Below are 19,102 nucleotides of genomic sequence, written 5' to 3' on the forward strand. Positions count from 1 at the left end.
CTTAATGTTCTGCCATTGATTTATGTTAATTTTTATATTGAGCCGGCTGTTGAAGCCCAATGTTTAGACACAGTCTTCCTTAGCGTTAGCTCAGACTATAATCAAGATATATTATTATTATTATTATTACCAAGTTAGGCTTATATAGTACATAGTACGTCAACATATTTGTCCGCTAAGCAGACATTTCAACATATTATAACAAATCAATGAAAATCAAAACCTTTGGTAGATGGGGCCGATTTCCTCAGCGCCGAGGCGCTAATGGCATGAGGGAAAACCCTTTTTTCTAGAGCAAGAACAGGTGGAACATCTTCGATGATACCGCTCCCGCAAAATACCGGGGAAAAGACCTGTGCCAGCCACCCAATTGTGGGAATCCATCTAATGAGATTGTCGCCGTATGGAGTCCCAGAAATCAGCCAGCGCTATAAAGACTGAGATCTGGCAAGGAATTGAAATACTTCGCACGCTGGTCCTCGTAGTCAGCGCACTGCAACAGGATATGTTCGACCGTTTCAAGTTCCCCACACGAGCATTCCAAGCTCTGTGTGTTGTTGTTGACTTTATAAAAGTATACGCCAAACTCCCCAAATCCTGTTCTCAACTGCACGGCCATACTGAGTGTGTGACGGGAGCCTGCTTTCATAAAATGCGAGAGAGGGTTGGCCTTCTTAGTGGGATAAAACGTGCAACCTACCTCACGGTAGTGTTTACCCGCTTCATTGCTGCTAAAAGCAGCCTCCCACTCAGTGACCAGCTCCTCCCGGATGGTTCTTCGCAGTTCGTTGTTCTTCTTCCTAAAGCGTTCCGCGCTTTTGAGTTTGGGGCTTCTTCCATGGAGGGCGCTTGCGCCAATACCTGAATTTCTCCTCCCCAATGGTAATCTCCATCCATTCCACCGTCTTGCCCAAACCTGCTCCGATTGTCGTAAGCTTCTGGAGGCTTCCACCCAGGGGGTTCGCGGGGTTTAGCTTTCCTTTTAGTCGTAGTGCAGCGTATTTCCACACCTCGTGTTGCCGTAATTCGAAGGGTGGAATGCCTGCTTCATTCTGCAGAGCTATCACTGGCGTACCGCGGGACACAAGTAATGTTATTTAATCCTTAATAGTCTCTTTAGAGAGTGTCTTCATGTATTACTGACGCTAGTATCAATGTTAAATACCTCGATGAACGTTTATTGATTTTTTCAAAGCAAATGGACCGGAATATTGTCAATAGAAACAAACGTTGGACAGAAAAGATTGTGATTAAGATATTCAACCAGTCCCCCCCTCTTCATTGCCACGGACCAACAAATTATTAGCATTAAGTCTTTCTCCGGTAAATAAAATGCCTTTGGTGACTATTGGGTGGAGCCTGTTGAAAATTTGAAAAACAATTTGAGATCATATATGGAATGCAATATTATCGTCGGTAGATGACCCTTTAAAACTAAAGCATATTCGTAATGCCCTCCGCGAAGTGGGGGGAAGGGGGGGAGGGGGGGTTGGCCCCAGTAAAACCCATCTGTAACTGGGAGTTTGTAACGAGTTGTAACAAAATAGTACAATGTGTAACTGGACAATTTGTAACAGTTTGTTACGATGTTACCACCAGTCCCCTTCCCCCAGCGGTAACAGGAACAGCATAGAGTTATTAAGTAAATTCAAGAATAAAATATAATTGTATTTGCATCATAAGAATCATAGCATAAATAAAAAAATAATCGTACAATGGAAAAAAGGGAATAGTAAATTCATCACCCCATCAGCTTCTGCAAATCCGTATACCAATCAGTCGTCATCTGGTCGAAGATACCGTCGAACTGAGACTCAGCCGGAAGAGTTGAGCCCAGAAAGATATCTGCAAATTGAGACGGCGATGCAGGAGCTGTCGGTGCTGCAGACGGGGCCTTAGACTTTGGCGCGTTGGTATTTTTGCTGACCCCGCGGCTATAGGGCAATACATTATTGATAGCGTCAACAATGGGCTTATTCAGAGCAATCTCCCACGTTTTCTCCAAGTTATCCTCCACAGCTTCATTTTTGACTTGCGAAGGCGCATCAGTGGTAAAATGTGGAGACTCGTTATTGGTCGAAGAGGAAGAAGCGGACTCTGACGACGCGATCAAATCTTGCGGCACATATGGCAAAGGAGGCGACCCTGGATCCTCGACCAAGGTGTCTTCCCCCTCTATATGCGGTTGGCTCGACCGCCTTGTGTACCGATCCTTAAGGATATCGCACCACATCCCGACGGAGTACCAGTACTCCCGCAGCGGGACGAGGATTTTCAAATTCATCGCCAGATTCTGCTTAGCCTTGGTCGCAAGTTCCTCGTCGTCAGAGAAGGAGTTTGCAATGTGGATGCCGGAAACGGTGAAGATGGCGAAAGCGACAAACGGGGCAATAATGAACTGATCGTCGGTGTGGAGCATATCGGAAACCATGGTAGACATGTCATTGGCGCTGGCCAGAGCTCTTCTTGCTGCCTCGGAGAAGAACTCTGGGGGTGCGCCCCGTATCCTGCTGTAGTGGGTAACGCAGCGGTGAAGCATGCAGTCACTGAGGTAAAACAAAGCATGAAGGTGGATGAACTGCCCGAAATGGTTTTCGGAATGGAGCTCTATCAGTCTATCCTTGGAGTACTGGAACCGCGGCGGCAGATTGCTCCGGACGCGATCCAACTGTTGACGAAGCGATGCAAATGGCGTAGTGGCGTCCCACGGAGGCAGCTCTTGGCGGGTCATGACATACTTATTGATGTCGCACCACACCATTACCGCCTGGACTAAGTAGGCGCTGACTCCAAGGGCGTCTGCCGAAGCGAGAGGCTCGCCCTTCCTCTGGGCCTCTTCAAGCTGGCCCAGAGTAGGCGTCGTAACCGGAATATCATTCTCGTAGTTAGAACCACGACATGGTAACTGGAGGTGAATGTAGTCCTCACGCTGGAACTGGATTGTCCACGCCGGAGACGAGTGTGCCAGTCTGTCCAACACGAGCAGCGACCAGCACGTTCGTCGTTGGCATTCCTGATCCACCCACGTCGACCCGGCCGGATACACGTCCAGATTGAACCCGAGGTTCCCGGCCAGACGCGTCGCCAGAGAGATATACATCATGGTCTTACCGCCACGGTACTTGAAAAAGTCGTGCTGGATGACCATGATGAGGGCCTGCAGGGTCTCTAGGGTTGGCGTCTGGTCGAATATCTCGTGGAAGATAGCCGATCGAGCGCGATCAGTGATCTGCTCGCCAGCGCTATACGCTTCAGCCTTGGTCTGGTTAGCTGTAAGCCGCGGATGGCGTGAGTATCTCGCCGATAAGCCGCAGAGCGCCAGTACGAGCGCCGAGGAGACCCTTCCTTGGCGCAGTTTCTCCATGAAGGTCGGCCTGTGCAAAAATAAGTAAGTCTGGCCGTGGATATAGGTGAAATAGAGCTCAGCGAGGTGCAGCTGGATCTCCATTGGCGGGAGACTGTCTTCAAACAGCGATGAGCCGCGCCCCGTGCGGCTCGGACTCTCCAGCGGCGCGTGCTCCATACGCTTGAACAGGTCGTCGACGGACAGTTCAGTCAGCGGTCTTGGGGGAGTAACGGCGGATGGATCGAACTGGACGTATCTCTGGAGCGCTTCAAGGCGCTTCTTCATCATCTCTCGGTACCCGAAGCGGGACCCCCGGTTCCGCACGATGGGGTATTCGCAGGGGATGTTGAGTCTCAGGCAGTTGGAGCAGGCCGGACGGTCTGCTGAGCACTTGATCTTCTTGGTACGACATCCTCCGCACGCGACGACAAGTCGCTTCTTGCTGGCTGCGCCATTCTGGGGCTTAGGGGCTGCTTTGGCGCCGTTTTCGGGGCGCGGAATTGGAGGCTTGAACATCAACCACTACTCTAACTCGAATACTCAAACTTTCAAAACAAAAGATGCTCTGGTCCCCAGGAAGGATAAGGGAAACAGCTGTCGTAGAAGTTATCGTCTAAGTGATATGTGAGATGGAGGTATCTCGATGGCGAGAGGATTTCCAACCCCGCGGGTAGAAATGCCTAAAGCTATTGGGGCGGGTGAGACATGTTCTCCGCACTTTTTTTTTCACCGAATGTACATTTCAGCACACGGCTCACACCTCCACATTCGATATTGTATTCGCTCACCACTGTGTGGCGACGGAGGGGTATGTTGATTTTTTGAGGCGTTGGAATTATGCAGGAGCTCATTAGGCTTGATTACATACTCTATACAAGCACTAGTGTTATGTTACATTGTTTTGTAGCATTTACACGCTATATCGTAGGCGGAATAGTTGGGTCAGTCTTTCGGCTATAATCGGCGTTCTCACAGTTACTCTTCTACCCGTATAGCCGAGGGGATGCTACATAGCACATAGCACTGGACGTAGGTGAGAACCAGTGGAGTTGGAATTCGTTGAAAAGGGCGAGAGGGGCGGGATTTTTCGGCGCGGATGGAGATCCCCACCATTACTTGGATGTTCATTGGTGGTTTTTTGGCACTATTGACACCCCCCACCCCCAGTTTAATAGCACTACTCCCTCTCTTCAATTGACTTGGGGGCCAGCCCCCAAACCCCCGTGGCTCCGCTCCGCGGAGGGTTTGTCAGGTAGTAGAATACAACAGTTGGGCAAACTTTTCGCTGCAATTGTTGATGATATAGAGTTTAGATTAGCTCTCTAGAAAAATGTTACGTCGACCGAGATCTACACCGGTAGTGGAACTGTTGTTTCTGACTGTTGATCCAAGATGGCACAGTGTCATAGGTATTAACACCTATCAAACTAGTACACAGTTGCTATCATTTGGCTCTAAATTATTCTCCAGAGCTAAAAAAAAAACATGAAGAGGAGTTTACTATTTTTTTTTCCCTCAAGAGTTTCATCCATATTAACAACGGGTACGAAGTAATATAGATGCTTAATTCATGCACTGAATCCTGACGACTATATCCGATACCGGTAATACCGGAATCATACTGTACCGTGATACGACCGGTAAGGTTATTACTATGCCAAGCATACTTCTGAAAGTTTCTATGGGCCGTATTACGTAGAGTAGTAGCAGAAATCGCTATGATCTATATACAAGTATACGTAAGTCTTGGACTGGGTGTGTTAAACCCAGGAGTGTTCGCTGGAGTAAAAATCATGCAGTATCCAGGTACTCGATCATTAGTAGAATTCGCTATGTACAAAAATATTGAATTATTAGTCTAGAAGTGCTAAAAGTAAAATCCACCGTTGATGTTGCTGTTCTCGCCGCTGGAGTAAAAATCATGCAAAATCTCTGGCTTGAATGGCCACATCTCAAACTTTTCAACCACAAGCTTGAGCTGATCAAGAGTCAAATCTCGAACCGTCATTTCCAGCATCTCGGCCGGCAGCTGCGGCGCAAGGTCGTCATAGGCCCCTGCGCCCAAAGTCGACAAGGAATCACCAAGCGGCTTATTCCGCAGCACGCAGAGCATCTTGATAACATACTCAAACGAATCCAAGTAGTCAGGCATCTTCTCCAGTGGGTCTAATTGGATGAGCACTGGTGCTGGGATCTTGTTGCTAAAGTAGTCTAGCTTATCGAGGGTGATCAACGGCTTGGCCAGCTTGGCATCATATCCCAGTCCATTCTCCTGTGCCGAATCGCCCACTACAAGTTTGACATTGGCGGAAGATTCCGCCTGGATCGATATCCGCGACCGGTTCGGCTCTCCTGCCGTAAAGAGGAACTTTGCTGCAGTAGCGGACCGGACCCACAGCAGCATCCGTACTCTGCCGTATTGCTGGAGCCATGACATGTTGGTTATGCAATTGAGATACTGGGCAGCAAGCTGCTCGCCCTGCAGGTTAGAAAGGTTCGCTGTGAACAATAGGAATGGGTTGATCTCTGTTCGCGGGTGCTTGACAGGAGTATACACCCCTTCACTGACCAGATCATTGTAAGGCTGCCACCGAAACGGATCTATCGAGTGCACTTTGAGGGTATTTTCGGGACTTTCGAGCGATTTGAGAAACGTAAACGCCTTTAGGTGGGGCTCGAGTATGACGTGGTTAGCTGGTTTTAGCGTGTTGTGCAGCGCAGCAGACCACACGCCGTTTCCAGCATATCCTTCAATAACCGTGAGGTTGGACTTGTGCGTCTCGGGAAGCGCGAGCTTTTTGACTATCTCGACCCCGGCTTCGTAGTTTGCTAGGAACTTGTGACCGTGGGAGGTCTTTAGCTTGGCCATCCACTCTCCGGCACAGTTTCGCACCAACATTGCGGATATAGTTGGTACTTATATATAAGGAGGTGGTAATTTGAATAAGAAAGTCTATGCAAACGAATCTATGTAGACCGAACGGTATTCTAATCTGATAAGCTAGCGTGAAATGAAATTTTTTGATCTGCGCGGGACAGGGCCGGGCCCCGATCTAATCTTATCAAATGCCATCATCCGTTTGCTCAAAATAATATAACGTTATCATAAATCAACAGTCATATTACGCGTATCTATCAAGATAATTTCATAAAAGCATATATTTGTTAGTTCTCCTCTCGTTTGTCTCGTTCAGTTAAAACTTTATCGCCAACGGTACAGGGGGGTTAGAGTTGCTGGTTCTTCGGTACCGAGGACTTTGAGGCACGAACGGTACACTTGTAGTTACGGGAATAGAAAATGTTCAATAAACATATAATGAAGTCGCTAGAATAGAGCAAAAAACCAAAAAGAACTGAAATTCCAAACGTTATGTATCCAAACAAAAGGCTAGAAACACTACATCAATTCATTGGGTTCTAACGAATATGTGTGAAGGGAAACCTTCTTTCTAATTCGTACAGAACCAGTCCTGGTAAGGCCATATACAATCCGAAGCACACGAGACTTTTAGTCCAGACCCTGGCATATTGTATACAATAAATGCTACATTAGGTCTACTTCCCGCAATTTGAATGACTTGAATGTGATTTGTTACAAAGCAATTTTGTTACGCTGTTACTAAATATTCCAGTCGGCTTAGAAAATTACTGTCACAAGCTGTCCCAACGGAGACAAATCCTGTGACGAACGCTCACTACAGCAACAACAGCCGTTACAAGCTGTTGGGAGAACCGCGCCTAAAACTTCCCACACTTCGCAATCCTTCACGACAAAAATCAAAACGACCACACAAAATCACAATATACCAGGTAATCCAACCTTTGATATCTCAGTAGCCAACCATTTATAGTGGCAACAGGTCAAACGAATGATCAAGCTCAAGCTGAAAGCAGAGGAGCCATCCTCAGGTGGTGGAGGCAAGCGAAAAACGCGTTCCCAGGATGCGACAGATAAAGGTCCAACGAAAAAGTTGCCCAAGTTCAGCCTCAAGCTCAAGAAGGACGTGAAGAAAGTGCCACGGATTCGAGTCAAGGCAGGCAGACAACCCGGAGACGGATATGACTCTGAAGCGCCAGATCGCGAAGAGGACCCTATGATCGAAGAAGCCATTATTCTAAGAATGGTGCCAGGTGAACATCTCGACTACCTGCGGGCAGCTGTCGAGCAGGGAGCCGCTGGGGACCTTTCAGGGGTTAATATCAAGTTCAAGGACAGCCGAAAGGCCGTTGTCTCGATCCATGGGCAGCTTTTCGCGGCGGTACTCGTCGATCTGCCGACAGTCACAGAGGCGCAAAAGTCGTTTGATCGCAAGAACATGTACAAAGCGGCTGATGTATGTCAAATGCTGCTGGTGACAGAACCGATTGAATACGAGGATGAAGTGTTTGAGCTCGAATCGATAAAATCTATGCCACAGCAGTACCCGCATGGGCTGACTCCTCCACTGCACCAGGCGCGAAAGAGGCGATTCCGTAAACGAATTTCAAACAAAGTCATTGAGACAGTGGAGGCCAAGGTCGATGAGCTGTTCCGGCTAGATGAAGAGGCTGAAAGCACGCAGTATGAGTTATTAACGCCCGCCCAGATAGCGCAAGAGCAGCAGAGAACATACTCTTTGGCTCCACCGTCTTCGGCAGCTACGCCGTCCGAATCTGATGCGCATACTCCGTATGATATGCTTGGCCAGAACGCAATGTCTCCGGCTGTAGGCACTCCAATGACGGAAGAGGATGAAGAGGAGGATGACGTGGACCACCAGCTCGATCTCGAGTTGGAGCGAGTTCTGGGAAGCGAAGATAAGGCGGAAGACGAAGATGAAGACGAGGATGAAGATGAAGATGAGGACGAGGATGAAGATGAAGATGATGACGAAGATGAGGATGAAGACGAGGAAGAGGAAGAGGACGAAGAATCGCGTGCGGCACAGACAAGCTCACAGTTGGTGCGAGAGGAGATTAAAGAGCTGGAGGCTACTATTGCGCTCAAGGAGTCTGAGGCTGAGAAGGCTGCCAATCCGATTATGAAGGGCCGACTCAAGGATGTGGTTACTAAGCTGAAGGCCGATCTGGAGATGAAGAAGAGGCAGCTGCGATTGGCTGATGAGAAGATGAAGAAGTTGGAAGACGAGAAAAAGATGCATAATGAGCTGTCTGCGGTTGCTAACGAAAATAATGAGGACGATGATGACGATTTCGACGACGATGACGATGTCGAATCACTCTTTTAAGATATTTATTATGGCACCATAGATACTCAATGATATATGGTCAGTCAACTTCGATTAGTCCTCCTTCGCCTTAGGCAACGGACTTTTAATCAAGAATAGTACTACTATTGTATTATATTCGAGGGCAAGCCCTCGAGCTCCCGTGGCTCCGCTTCGCGGAGGATACTCTCTGTAGTTCAGTAGGCCATGATTCTCCGTGTCAGCGGAACCCCAATCTGCGCTGCTTCGATTGAACCTGGGGGGCCAGCCCCCCAGACCCCCCGTGGCTCCGCTGCGCGGAGAGGGCTCCAAGAGTTAGTCCCATGAAATCTCAGCAATACCTCCGCGGAGCGGAGCCCCAGGGGGGTTTGGGGGGACTGGTCCCCCCAATTTACGTTAAGACTCATTCGCAAAGCCCCGGTACGCTGATTGTTCCAATGAAAGCGTATTCTAGAAATCCAATTCATTAAACGTGTAAGTACATATTAGCAACCAATCGTATATATATTCTTTTTTTAAGTTTATCGTCTCTGGGTCTTGCCAATGCCTCGCTTACCGGCGAGCAAATGCTTTGGAAGAGATGCAGTAGTATGTCTATCGGCTTCACCGGCTCTAGCGGCTCGGTTTCGCTCTCGCTGGTCGAGCTTGGCCAGTCGCTCGGCCTTAGATCTTCGGGTAACGTCAACACCGGCGAGCCGTCGGTTGGACTGGTCTCGTCGGGCCATCTTCGATGCATCTCGCTTGGTGTCAATCTGGTCCATAACCACGTCAGCACCAGAAGCATCACCCGCGCCCTCTCGGCCACGCGTCATGGATCGAGCCCGCTCGCCAAGGCCACTGTTCTCGATACCAATATCCTCCAAATGCGACTCCATCTCGCCAACAGACCGCTTCTTGAGCTTCCGGGGAATGACCGGCTTGTTCTTGATGGTTCGCTTGCTTCGCGCAGCGTTCATCATCTCCTTCTGCTTGTTTCGGATCCAGGCGGCCTTCTCGGCAATCTCCAAGTCCTCATCACCCATTTCCTCATCGTCACTGTCGTAGAAGCCCTGGGCGGCAAGGCGGTCCTCTTCCTCCTCGAGGGCCTTCAGCTTGGCGCCAATATCAGGGTCAATGAAGTCGTAAACGTTTCGACCATCCATGAACTCGGGCATTTTGTCCTGCTTCCACTCCTCGTTGGCAAGCAGGTAAGCATCCTGGTAGTCTGGCTCGTAGACCTCGAGGTTGAGAGCGTACTCCTGCTCAATGTCCTTCTGCAGTCGTGGCCGGTTAGGATCGTTAGGGTCGTACTTGGGTCGGTTCTGAATGCTGTCAGGAATGAATGGAGTACGCTGGATGTCATCTCGGGGCACTGGCCGCGCAACGTTGATCCTGTTGAGGATGGAGTTCATTCGAGTCGTAGACTTGGTCTTCTGCTGGATTCGAGCAGTCAGCAGCTTGTCGCAGGCCCGATTTCGCACCTGCATGACACCGTCCTCAGTAACGCACGAAGTCTCGAGCACCTCGACCTGGATCTCGTCAGACTCGCTGACCAGCGACCGCAGAAGCTCCTGTCGGGCCTCTGGCAGGTCGGCCGGTCGCATAACGTCAATCTTGTTGATAACAACCATAACTGGCTTACCGGCGAACAGCGGCTTGATCGAGTGGAACAGCTTAACCTGGTCCTCGACGGAGAAGCCACACTGCTCACTGAGATCCATGAAGTACAGGACGCACGATCGCACGTGGGCAATGGCGTAGATGGACTGCATCTCAATCTGGTTCATCTCTTCGACCGGTCGGTCGAGAATACCTGGGGTGTCAATGGCCTGGAACCGCAGGTACTTGTAGTCAAAGTGACCAACGTAGAGCGACTTAGTGGTGAAAGCGTACGGCTGGACTTCGACATCGGCTCGCGTGATGGTCCGCAGGAACGAGGACTTACCGACATTCGGGTAGCCGCAAATGAGCAGGGTTCGAGTATTTGGGTCGATGGATGGAAGTCGGCCCAAGTGCTGTCGCACGTTCTCGAGATACTGGAGCGGGTCCTTGAGCCGCTTGGTGATGGTAGCCATTCGACCGAGAGCAGCCCGCTTAAGCTGCTTGCACTGGTACAGACTCTGGCCGAACTTGAGCAGTCGCACGTAGTCTCGTGATACCTGCTCGATAAGGCCCTTGGCCCGGGACAGGGCTGCCAGAGACATCTTGTAGTGGTTCTTCTCATACAGGGTGTCGAGCAAGTCTCGGTGGAAGGGGTGGATCTCGTTGATCTTCGGGAAGCTGTCGACTATGGAATCCAGCTTCTCGGCGAACCCTTCCGCCGTGAACTTGACCTTACGCATGTAGAACGCTCTGATTCGCGTAATCTTGAACCCAGGTCGGATCACGGTTGGGGTTTTTCGCTGGGTCCGGTTGAGCACCACATCGAGGAACTCCCCATGGTTCGGGATCACAGGAATATCTTTCCAGGTAAGCTGCATCGTCCACTAAATTTTCAATTATACCAGAGGGAAAGTGGGCTCCAGCTTAATCAGAGGAAAGGCCTGCAAAAAAAAAAATTTGAAAATTTCATGATCGCTACAGCCGCATGCTGTGATATACCTATCGTTCTGCGTTATACCCAACACAGCCCGCCGCCGCCATCTCTCTACTACACTGTTACTACTACGATATCTACTGCTATACAATATTGTAGATGTATCTACGCAGTACTATTTTACGACAATTACTACAAATGCACAGTGGGAACAATCGTCCGGGCATCTAAAACTAGGGGGAGGAAAAAAGAGACCCCTTTATATAGACCTTATCGCTGTTTGTCACCTGAACTACACTGCGTGCGGCGCTGTGCGGCTTGTAACTGGCCGAGTTTCCTGTACCTGGGGGGCCAGCCCCCCAGACCCCCCGTGGCTCCGCCGCGCGGAGAGGGTTCCCATGAATCTCAGCAATAACCTCCGCGAAGCGGAGCCCCAGGGGGGTTTGGGGGGACTGGTCCCCCCAAGTACATAACGAGCCGTGACTACCGCATGCGGCGCTGTGCGGCTTATAACTGGCCGAGTGTTGTGTACCTGGGGGGCCAGCCCCCCAGACCCCCCGTGGCTCCGCTGCGCGGAGAGGGTTCCCATTAATCTCAGCAATAACCTCCGCGAAGCGGAGCGCCAGGGGGGTTTGGGGGGACTGGTCCCCCCAAGTACATAACGAGCCGTGTGGGTGGGATATATAATATGTCCCAATGTATTCATTTCACCTACATTATGTAAACATGAGCGTCAACTGGGCCATGGTAGAATCAGGCACGCCTGTAGAGCTGCCCCATGAGAAGTTCGAGATCACACATAAGCGGGTGGGACTGATTTTAGAGCCTGGAGAGACAAGAGGAGGCAGAATATCTGTCGGAAGCGGTAGGGTGTACCTGAGCAGACAGCGGGTCGTTTACCTGCCCGACGAGCCGGTAACGTACCGGGTAATTGGCAAGGGGGATAAGGAGTTTTTGAGCTTCAGCGGAGACCGCCAGAGAATGTTTGAGGCCAAGGTGGAGACCCCGTGGTTTGGCCCCAACGGGTGGAGAGCCAAAGTCCGCCCTACAAGTGATGGTGGGCTGGAGCCCGGGAATGAGGTGTGGAATTTGAAGCTTGTCTTCAATGAGGGTGGGGCTTTCGACTTTGCAGACAAGTTCAGCGACCTCAGTTACGAAGAGCCCCTACCCGCATATTCCGCCATCTAGCCCTCTCTCTGCGGAGCGGAGCCCCAAGGGGGGTTTGGGGGGACTGGTCCCCCCAGTACACTAACACCATTACGTAGGCCCAATACAGTATTAATATAATAGTACGTTCATATGGTAACTGAGGGGACATGTCCCCTCTGGGGGCTCCGCGAAGCGGGAGGGACATATATTTAGCCTTTGGGATGCACAGATCGATCAGATGCACCTATCTCATGTTTGATATGCGACAGGGCTAAGCGAACGACGATGGATTTACTGAGTGATGGACACCCGCCGAACTACAGCGACAATACAGTAGAAAGAGGATTGGCGATGCTGATAGAGCGCGCCCACAATGGAAGAGTCCTCTGGGACATGTCCAGGACCCGACGGCTTTGAAAATGCGAGAGGGGGTGGACCGTGAGGGGACAGGGAGGGGGGGACACTTGACCGATTCGGGAAAAACTAGGGCTACCAGGACCCCCGCCGCGATACCGTGGTCCCGTTGCTTTTGCCGGGCTACCCAGTTCGCTCGCGTTGGCCACTGCAGGTCTCACACCCCATGCCATCTATTAGACACTATTGAAACAAATGGGTAAGGACTCGTAATTTGCCCTAAACCAGCCGTCCTGGGCCGGTAATCGAAGATAGGCGAAGAAGCTATAAACACGTAAAGGTGAGCAGGGGGAGGAAAGCAAGGGCCTCTGTGTTACAGCTGTATGCCTTGCCGCTGCACTGTCGAGTGCCTGCTGATCGAGTACCCTCCTTGTGCATTGCAGAACATCTAGAGTCGAGGGTTCGTGGAGCTGCACTGATTAGCAATCAAGAATGCAGCTAAAACCCTCTCCATGTAATCATACCCTTCACTTCCCCCCCTCACACGCAAGATTGTATACGGGAGTGCCGTACGATCCAGGGATAACGTCACTTGCATCCGCTGCATAAGACAGGTTGTCTTAGTCGATCAGGAACACTTGACGACAGGCCTTTTTGCCCGGCTATGCTGTTCTCCATATACACCTGGATCAAAGAGCTATAACGCATTACGTACGTGGCTGTTCTTAGTGAGTCAAAAGTTACTGCTGCTGATGTTCTGCAAGGCGTTTGGTATACGCTCTCCACGGCGAAACGGTGTGTTACAGGGGGAGTCCTTGTGTTGTCAACCTCCCTCGCGATCATACACACCGGGGCGCCGATCTGGGGGATTGGCGGTTGATCCAGCCGCGTGCGGCGATATATAGCCTATATCTCCGCCAATTATAGTTGTATGGTCTAGTCCTTTACGAAATAGTTTTTTGGGTTCGATCGATTTACTGCCGTAAATAGGTACGGAATTGGACGGTACCATAATTCATTACATCATTTGTTCTATATGAATACGGTATTAGATTAGTTGACTGATTTGGTACACTGTACCCCTGGTAGTTCTGCAAAGGACATGAGCATTAGAATACTGAATACAATTTGGTAATTCTGCAAAGAACATGAACGTAAGATTACTGAATACTATTTGGTAATTCTGCAAAGAACATCAGCATTAGATTACTGGGTTTGGTAGTTCTGCAAAGAACGTGAGAGTACAGAAGCTGTAGTTCACTCATTTGACAGCTCTATAAATATAAAACAATTATAATTCGTTAAACATGTCATTTCCTACAGGAATATTAGAATTCGATAGCTCCTTTTACATTACAACGTGATTCGTTAGAAGTCATTTCATTCGTTAATAAATAGAACTCAAAACAATAAGAAACGATTAAAACCAAATAACGAAGTTAGTTGTACACTCCGTGGATCTTCTTGTGCCTCCTGAGATTGCTCACCACCGAAAAGTTCCTGCCACACCCCTCAAAGTCGCATTTAAACGGCTTCTCACCAGTGTGCGAGTACATATGAGTCTGAAGCGAGGACGGGCGCGTGAATCGCTTACCACACTCCGAACAGACGTGTTTCTTCATCGATCTCAGCGACAACTTGGAATTGAACGTCGTCATAAGGTGTGAGGGTGGGCCCTGGGTAACCTGGCCCTGCTGGGGCTGTTGGGGCTGCTGAGTCTGATATGATGGCGCGGGAGGCGGAGGCATCTGGTATACAGGCGCACCGGTCGTAGGCATCATGTGTGGAGGAGGAGGTGGCAGGGTGCCAGCCCCGACATACTGTGATGTTGGTGGTGGAAGCGACATGTCCGACCCATAACTGGAATACCCGCCTGGCTGAGGAAGAACCGACGGCAGATTAGGCATCATCTGCTGTTGCTGTTGCGGCTGCTGCGACTGGGGATGCATTTGATGGTGCGGCTGATACTGATCGTCGCTGAGGATAGGCAGGCTCATTCTGGGGTTGTAATTCATTGACTGGGCAGGCATGTATGATTGAGAGTAGGATCGTCGTGAAGCCGATACGTTGGGCGATGGTTGCTGGGGCTGAGGCAGCTGGGATGCCATTGTCGACGTTGGGGCCCCTGAGTTAGTAGCGGTCGTAGCTGGGGTCATGTTAGTATTATTATTATTGGCGTTGCTGACATTAAGGGAGTCGATATCGGTCGTGGACACATCGCTGTAGGATCGGGTAGGGTAGTAGTAGTTGCCTTCGCTGTAGAAGTTAGGCGAAGGTTGTGTGAGCGAGGGCAACGGCAAGGTAACGTTCTGTGGAGCCTGGTGATGGTGATTAATTACCGGCGGCTGACCCTGCTGAGTTTGAGGATGGTGTGGCTGGGCCACTGGCTTCTTGTCCTCTTCATAAACGGATTTTGGCATATCTTGAAGCGCGATCATTTTCTCTTCTGGTTTTGTCGTTTTGCAACACTTATCGTTAAAATCGATTTCGGGGGGTGTAAATTGGATGACTTATTCGATTCTTGTTTTTTTAAACCTATACAACCAAGATTGCCATTTAAAATCGAAGAATTGCCCCAAAAATATTAAAATAAAAAAAAATTCGTATTCGCTGATTGTCGAGATTTAAGATTTGGGTCAGGCTGTTGAATTTAAAATTTTAAAGTTCAACGGTCAGCCCTTTAAAAAAAAAGAATAAACAAAAAAAAAAACCCTTTTCAAAATATAACGAACGATTCCAAATATTTCAAAGTAGCAGACCCATCACTTATAAATGTCGCTACTTCCAACCCAGTTATTCGATAAATAGGAAAGACAGAGCCTGCGGCGACGGTTATCATTTATATAAACCACATGGGTTGGAGCAGTCTGCCTTACCCTAAGTATCTCGCCTCCTCTCCTGGCTGGCATGTTTTCTTTTGCCTAACCCCCAAAAAAAGAAACCAGCCACCAGCCAGTGTCTCACTTACTTTTATCTCCGCAAGCGGGGATAAATGTGGCGCGAGCGCGAGCGAGCGACTGCTATGACGTTTTCTATCTCTCGTGGTGGTAGGTGCGCGCGACAAACACCGGGCCCCGGCCTTTCAAAATTATTATTCAGGCACGCGGCCACTTCCCAAAATTGACGTCCTTCCTGATGCGGTGAAAATGCGCTTTTCTCTCGCTACTGCAGAGCAGGGCGGCAGCAACTCTGCTACACACGACATAAGGCTGTTGATGTATGTAGGCGGTTGTAATCGTCAGGAGAGCCGACAGAGATCCTTCGTAAGATGAGAGAAACCACTTCTCAACGGCTGCTAATCATTTATTTATATAACAAGCGACTTTTTTTTGGCGTTTGTATATCGATATTTTTGTTTAAAAGCTAACTGCCCAATAATGTCAAATGGCTAATAGGACCCTTTTGCTTTTTTGCTTTTTTGGTAATATTTTTGTACACGTACTACGTTACAACTCTATAGCCATACGAAATGGCAGAAGCATGGTACCCGTTCTCTTGCCGGAAAGATGTACCAACAGCTCATGTGCATACAGTCAATTGCGATATCCAGCCCCGCGGTAATATGCAATGCAAATTCCTGTGCTCTACATAGATATGTACGTAAGGGTAATATACACCTATCGGGGGACGGAAAAAGCATGTGAGAAGTCTCCTCTTTGGATGGTACTGATATACCGGAATTAAATGGTATCTAATGTAAATCTTCCTGACAATTCAATACATTTATTTTTTTGGTACTCGATAGATGCTACATCGAAGTTGTCCTCTAGATAGGCTACATCAAAAGTTGTCTCTCTTCCTCCTCTAGATAGGCAGGTAGATAGCTTGGTAGCGTTTTGGCTGTAACCTCCCCCCTTTTTTTGTGACGGCTATTTACCGCTTTGCTTGCGCACGCGTCCAGGGTATGTATCGCTATGCATACAGCTCGGTACATACCAATTTTGCATGCGCAAGCGGTTCACTTGCGGTAGAATAACTGTTCGGAATCGGAGTATTAAAGCTTCCAGTGGTTTCACTAAAGCTTCCAGTGGTTTGAGAGGGTCGTATTCATATGGTACAATGTACTTTGGTAATACATTAGCGGAAACCGTATTATAAAGAGAACTTTTTACCAACCCCCGAATACCCCTGTCGCGATCGTAATAATTCTCCAAAGTCATTGCAAAATGACAGGTGTTGTTGCGAATGCCAAATATTATACCTCAGATACAATCCCTGAAGACCTGTTCGATCAATGCTACAAACTGGTGCGCCGGATAAAACCCTGCTACGAGGCTAGCGGCATGGGCTGGAACGCCCGTGAAAAGAAAGCCGAAATGAGCCAACCCAACATGTCGTACCTCATAACAACCACCGATGCTAGCAAGGTAATTGCTTTTGCATCATTCATGCTGTCAACAGAATTCTCATATGAAGACGATGACAGGAAGGAGTTCCCGGTAACCTACCTGTACGAACTACATGTAGATAAGGCCTACCATGGTCATCGCCTGGGATCGGCGCTCCTCCATCAGATAAAGCAAATGTCAACCCACAACCATCTCGTGCTAACGGTTTTCCGCATGAACGCAGCCGCAATCGCGTTCTACAAACACCACGGCTTCCACGTAATCTCCGAATTCGAAGCTGATGCCAGCAGCAGAGCCAAGCATATTACGGGGTGGTACGAAATGGAATTGCGTTCTCCACCCGCCAAACTTGTTGATGCATAATGTGATACTCAGGGGCAGAAGCCCTTTCAAAGCAGCAACCCCTATGCCGGCTAAGCCACACATATTTACCACCACGCGATACACAGGGGATTGCATATTCGGGTACATACACACCAATAAGCAGGTGGGCCGCTGGTAAATGGCGCGCTCTGTATTTTTCAACGTGTTTCCTTGGCATGCCGGTTCCTTTTGAATAGCCGTCAATGACGCCGTACGAGCCGCTTCCCCCCTGCCGTCTTCGAGGGCCAGCCCTCGAGCTCCCGTAGTTGGGGGCTCTGCCCCCAAACCCCCCGTCACGACCAGATCTCCGCAGAGCGGAGCCCCAGGGGGGTTTGGGGGGACTGGTCCCCCCCAAGTACAAAGGGAAGAGAGTTGATTATCAGATTCGAGTGTGCAGATCGGGGGTTTCGCACGGCTGGTGTTCGTTACGTTGTTTGATCTCCTGAGTCGTCTGCAACCTTAAGCACGCAGACGACCTTGATCAACGTGTTTGTGCGTTTTGATAGGGCCCGTTTGAACGTGCTGTTTCAAGGCAAGCCGACTTGACTTTGTTTGATAAAGTGACCGCCTGGACGCTATGGCTGCGAATAGATATATATTTCTGGGCTAAAATATCTATGCTAGATTATCTCGTTAAGATTTTTTCCAGCTTGGCTCGAGCCTTCACCCATGTCGTAGCATCCTTAAACCCTAAAGGCCTGGAAGATCAAATTCCGTAGCTATACTTCGTCATTCGACAAGTCCAAGGGCATCGAACTTCCCGGACAGAAATCCCTAACTTGGTAGCACAGTTGCAGCGGGCTAAACAATGTTCGTAGCCTAGGTCAAAAAAAAAACTGATCTAAGTAAACTGGTGTCTAATAAAGTAAAAAGTCTCGAAATGAAGTCAATGAGTTTGCAAATAAGATAAAAAATGAATCATTGCATTTTTAGTCCGCTGTGGCGATATCACTGAGTTGGGCTTGATGGTGTATATAGTAGCTCAACCAATTTGCCCTCTTTGTAGTCAGCATACTGTATTACCGGTAATAATTAATCTTGATTTAAGTCCATGCTTTCATTCATAACAAAAAAATACAATTCGATTTTATCAAGAGCAGGCTGTTGATTCCATTAGTCGGCAATAGAAGCGTAACGACCAAAGCAGGCTTACCACTCGGGTGGCGGCGCATATCCTTTTCCCGGCATTTTGCAGGAGCAGTGCATCATTGGTCTTCCACATGTTCTTGCTCTGGAAGAAGGCAACTCCCTCGTGTCATTAGCATCTAGCCGATAAAGAACTCGGCCCCACTCTGCTCAATACGCTGGGGAAAGTGCTGGAGAAGGTTATTCAAAAGAGGCTCTCCCACTTGGTCGAGCCGCACTTGCCGCCCGAACAGTTTGGAGGTCGAGAAGGTTATTCTGCGCCCGATGCCGTTACAGTCCTGGTCAATGACATCGAGCGCAACTTGGGAAGGAAGAGACATTTTGTCACGTCTGTCATGGCCATTGACATTAAAGGGGCATTTGATAATGTTCACCGAGATACCCTTTTGGATACCTTGGAGAATATGCAGGTGCCACAGGCGGCCCAGTCCTGGGTCTACCACTTTATGCAGGGTCGACGGGCAGGCTTAATCGTCGACAGAAAATGCACGGATACCAGGCCGATCAGCACCGGCATTCCTCAGGGATCTCCGATCTCGCCGTTGTTATTTCTCATTTACACGAGCACTCTGTATGATGTCATTAGACGGACAGGTGCGAAGGTTGTGGGGTATATCGACGACATTACGGTCTATGTCTCTGGGTCTAGCCGGAACAGCAACGCAAAGCGACT

General features: G+C 49.2%; 7 protein-coding genes across 7 annotated transcripts, besides 2 other annotated features; 3 read left to right on the top strand and 4 right to left on the bottom strand.

Annotated features, from left to right (window-relative positions):
- Positions 1–418: 418 nt before the first annotated feature.
- Positions 419–1,079: a mobile genetic element.
- Positions 419–1,079, bottom strand: an mRNA.
- Positions 1,080–1,741: 662 nt separating this feature from the next.
- On the bottom strand, positions 1,742–3,862 carry TRVA0_090S00122 (Zn(II)2Cys6 transcription factor; the record flags this gene model as incomplete). Its single annotated transcript, XM_076687916.1, has 1 exon — positions 1,742–3,862. The coding sequence occupies one exon, from the start codon at positions 3,860–3,862 to the stop codon at positions 1,742–1,744; it is 2,121 nt and encodes a 706-aa protein (XP_076537845.1).
- Positions 3,863–5,213: 1,351 nt separating this feature from the next.
- Positions 5,214–6,245, bottom strand: MTF1 (RNA polymerase specificity factor; the record flags this gene model as incomplete). Its single annotated transcript, XM_076687917.1, has 1 exon — positions 5,214–6,245. The coding sequence occupies one exon, from the start codon at positions 6,243–6,245 to the stop codon at positions 5,214–5,216; it is 1,032 nt and encodes a 343-aa protein (XP_076537846.1).
- Positions 6,246–7,215: 970 nt separating this feature from the next.
- Positions 7,216–8,574, top strand: TAF7 (TATA-binding protein-associated factor TAF7; the record flags this gene model as incomplete). Its single annotated transcript, XM_076687918.1, has 1 exon — positions 7,216–8,574. One exon carries the CDS (start codon positions 7,216–7,218, stop codon positions 8,572–8,574), a length of 1,359 nt encoding a protein of 452 aa, XP_076537847.1.
- A 500-nt stretch (positions 8,575–9,074) lies between these two features.
- NOG1 (putative GTPase NOG1) lies at positions 9,075–11,012 on the bottom strand (the record flags this gene model as incomplete). Its single annotated transcript, XM_076687919.1, has 1 exon — positions 9,075–11,012. The coding sequence occupies one exon, from the start codon at positions 11,010–11,012 to the stop codon at positions 9,075–9,077; it is 1,938 nt and encodes a 645-aa protein (XP_076537848.1).
- A 782-nt stretch (positions 11,013–11,794) lies between these two features.
- Positions 11,795–12,256, top strand: TRVA0_090S00210 (uncharacterized protein; the record flags this gene model as incomplete). The annotated part of the gene is made up of 1 exon (XM_076687920.1): positions 11,795–12,256. One exon carries the CDS (start codon positions 11,795–11,797, stop codon positions 12,254–12,256), a length of 462 nt encoding a protein of 153 aa, XP_076537849.1.
- Positions 12,257–14,010: 1,754 nt separating this feature from the next.
- TRVA0_090S00232 (C2H2-type zinc finger protein) lies at positions 14,011–15,009 on the bottom strand (the record flags this gene model as incomplete). The annotated part of the gene is made up of 1 exon (XM_076687921.1): positions 14,011–15,009. One exon carries the CDS (start codon positions 15,007–15,009, stop codon positions 14,011–14,013), a length of 999 nt encoding a protein of 332 aa, XP_076537850.1.
- Positions 15,010–16,737: 1,728 nt separating this feature from the next.
- NAT4 (N-terminal L-serine N(alpha)-acetyltransferase NatD) lies at positions 16,738–17,283 on the top strand (the record flags this gene model as incomplete). The annotated part of the gene is made up of 1 exon (XM_076687922.1): positions 16,738–17,283. The coding sequence occupies one exon, from the start codon at positions 16,738–16,740 to the stop codon at positions 17,281–17,283; it is 546 nt and encodes a 181-aa protein (XP_076537851.1).
- Between the last annotated feature and the right edge of the window lie 1,819 nt (positions 17,284–19,102).

The sequence above is a fragment of the Trichomonascus vanleenenianus genome (genome assembly GCF_965637985.1).
Source record: "Trichomonascus vanleenenianus strain CLIB 3782 genome assembly, contig: TRVA0_090S, whole genome shotgun sequence".
In the NCBI taxonomy this organism is placed as follows: Eukaryota; Fungi; Ascomycota; class Dipodascomycetes; order Dipodascales; family Trichomonascaceae; genus Blastobotrys; species Blastobotrys vanleenenianus.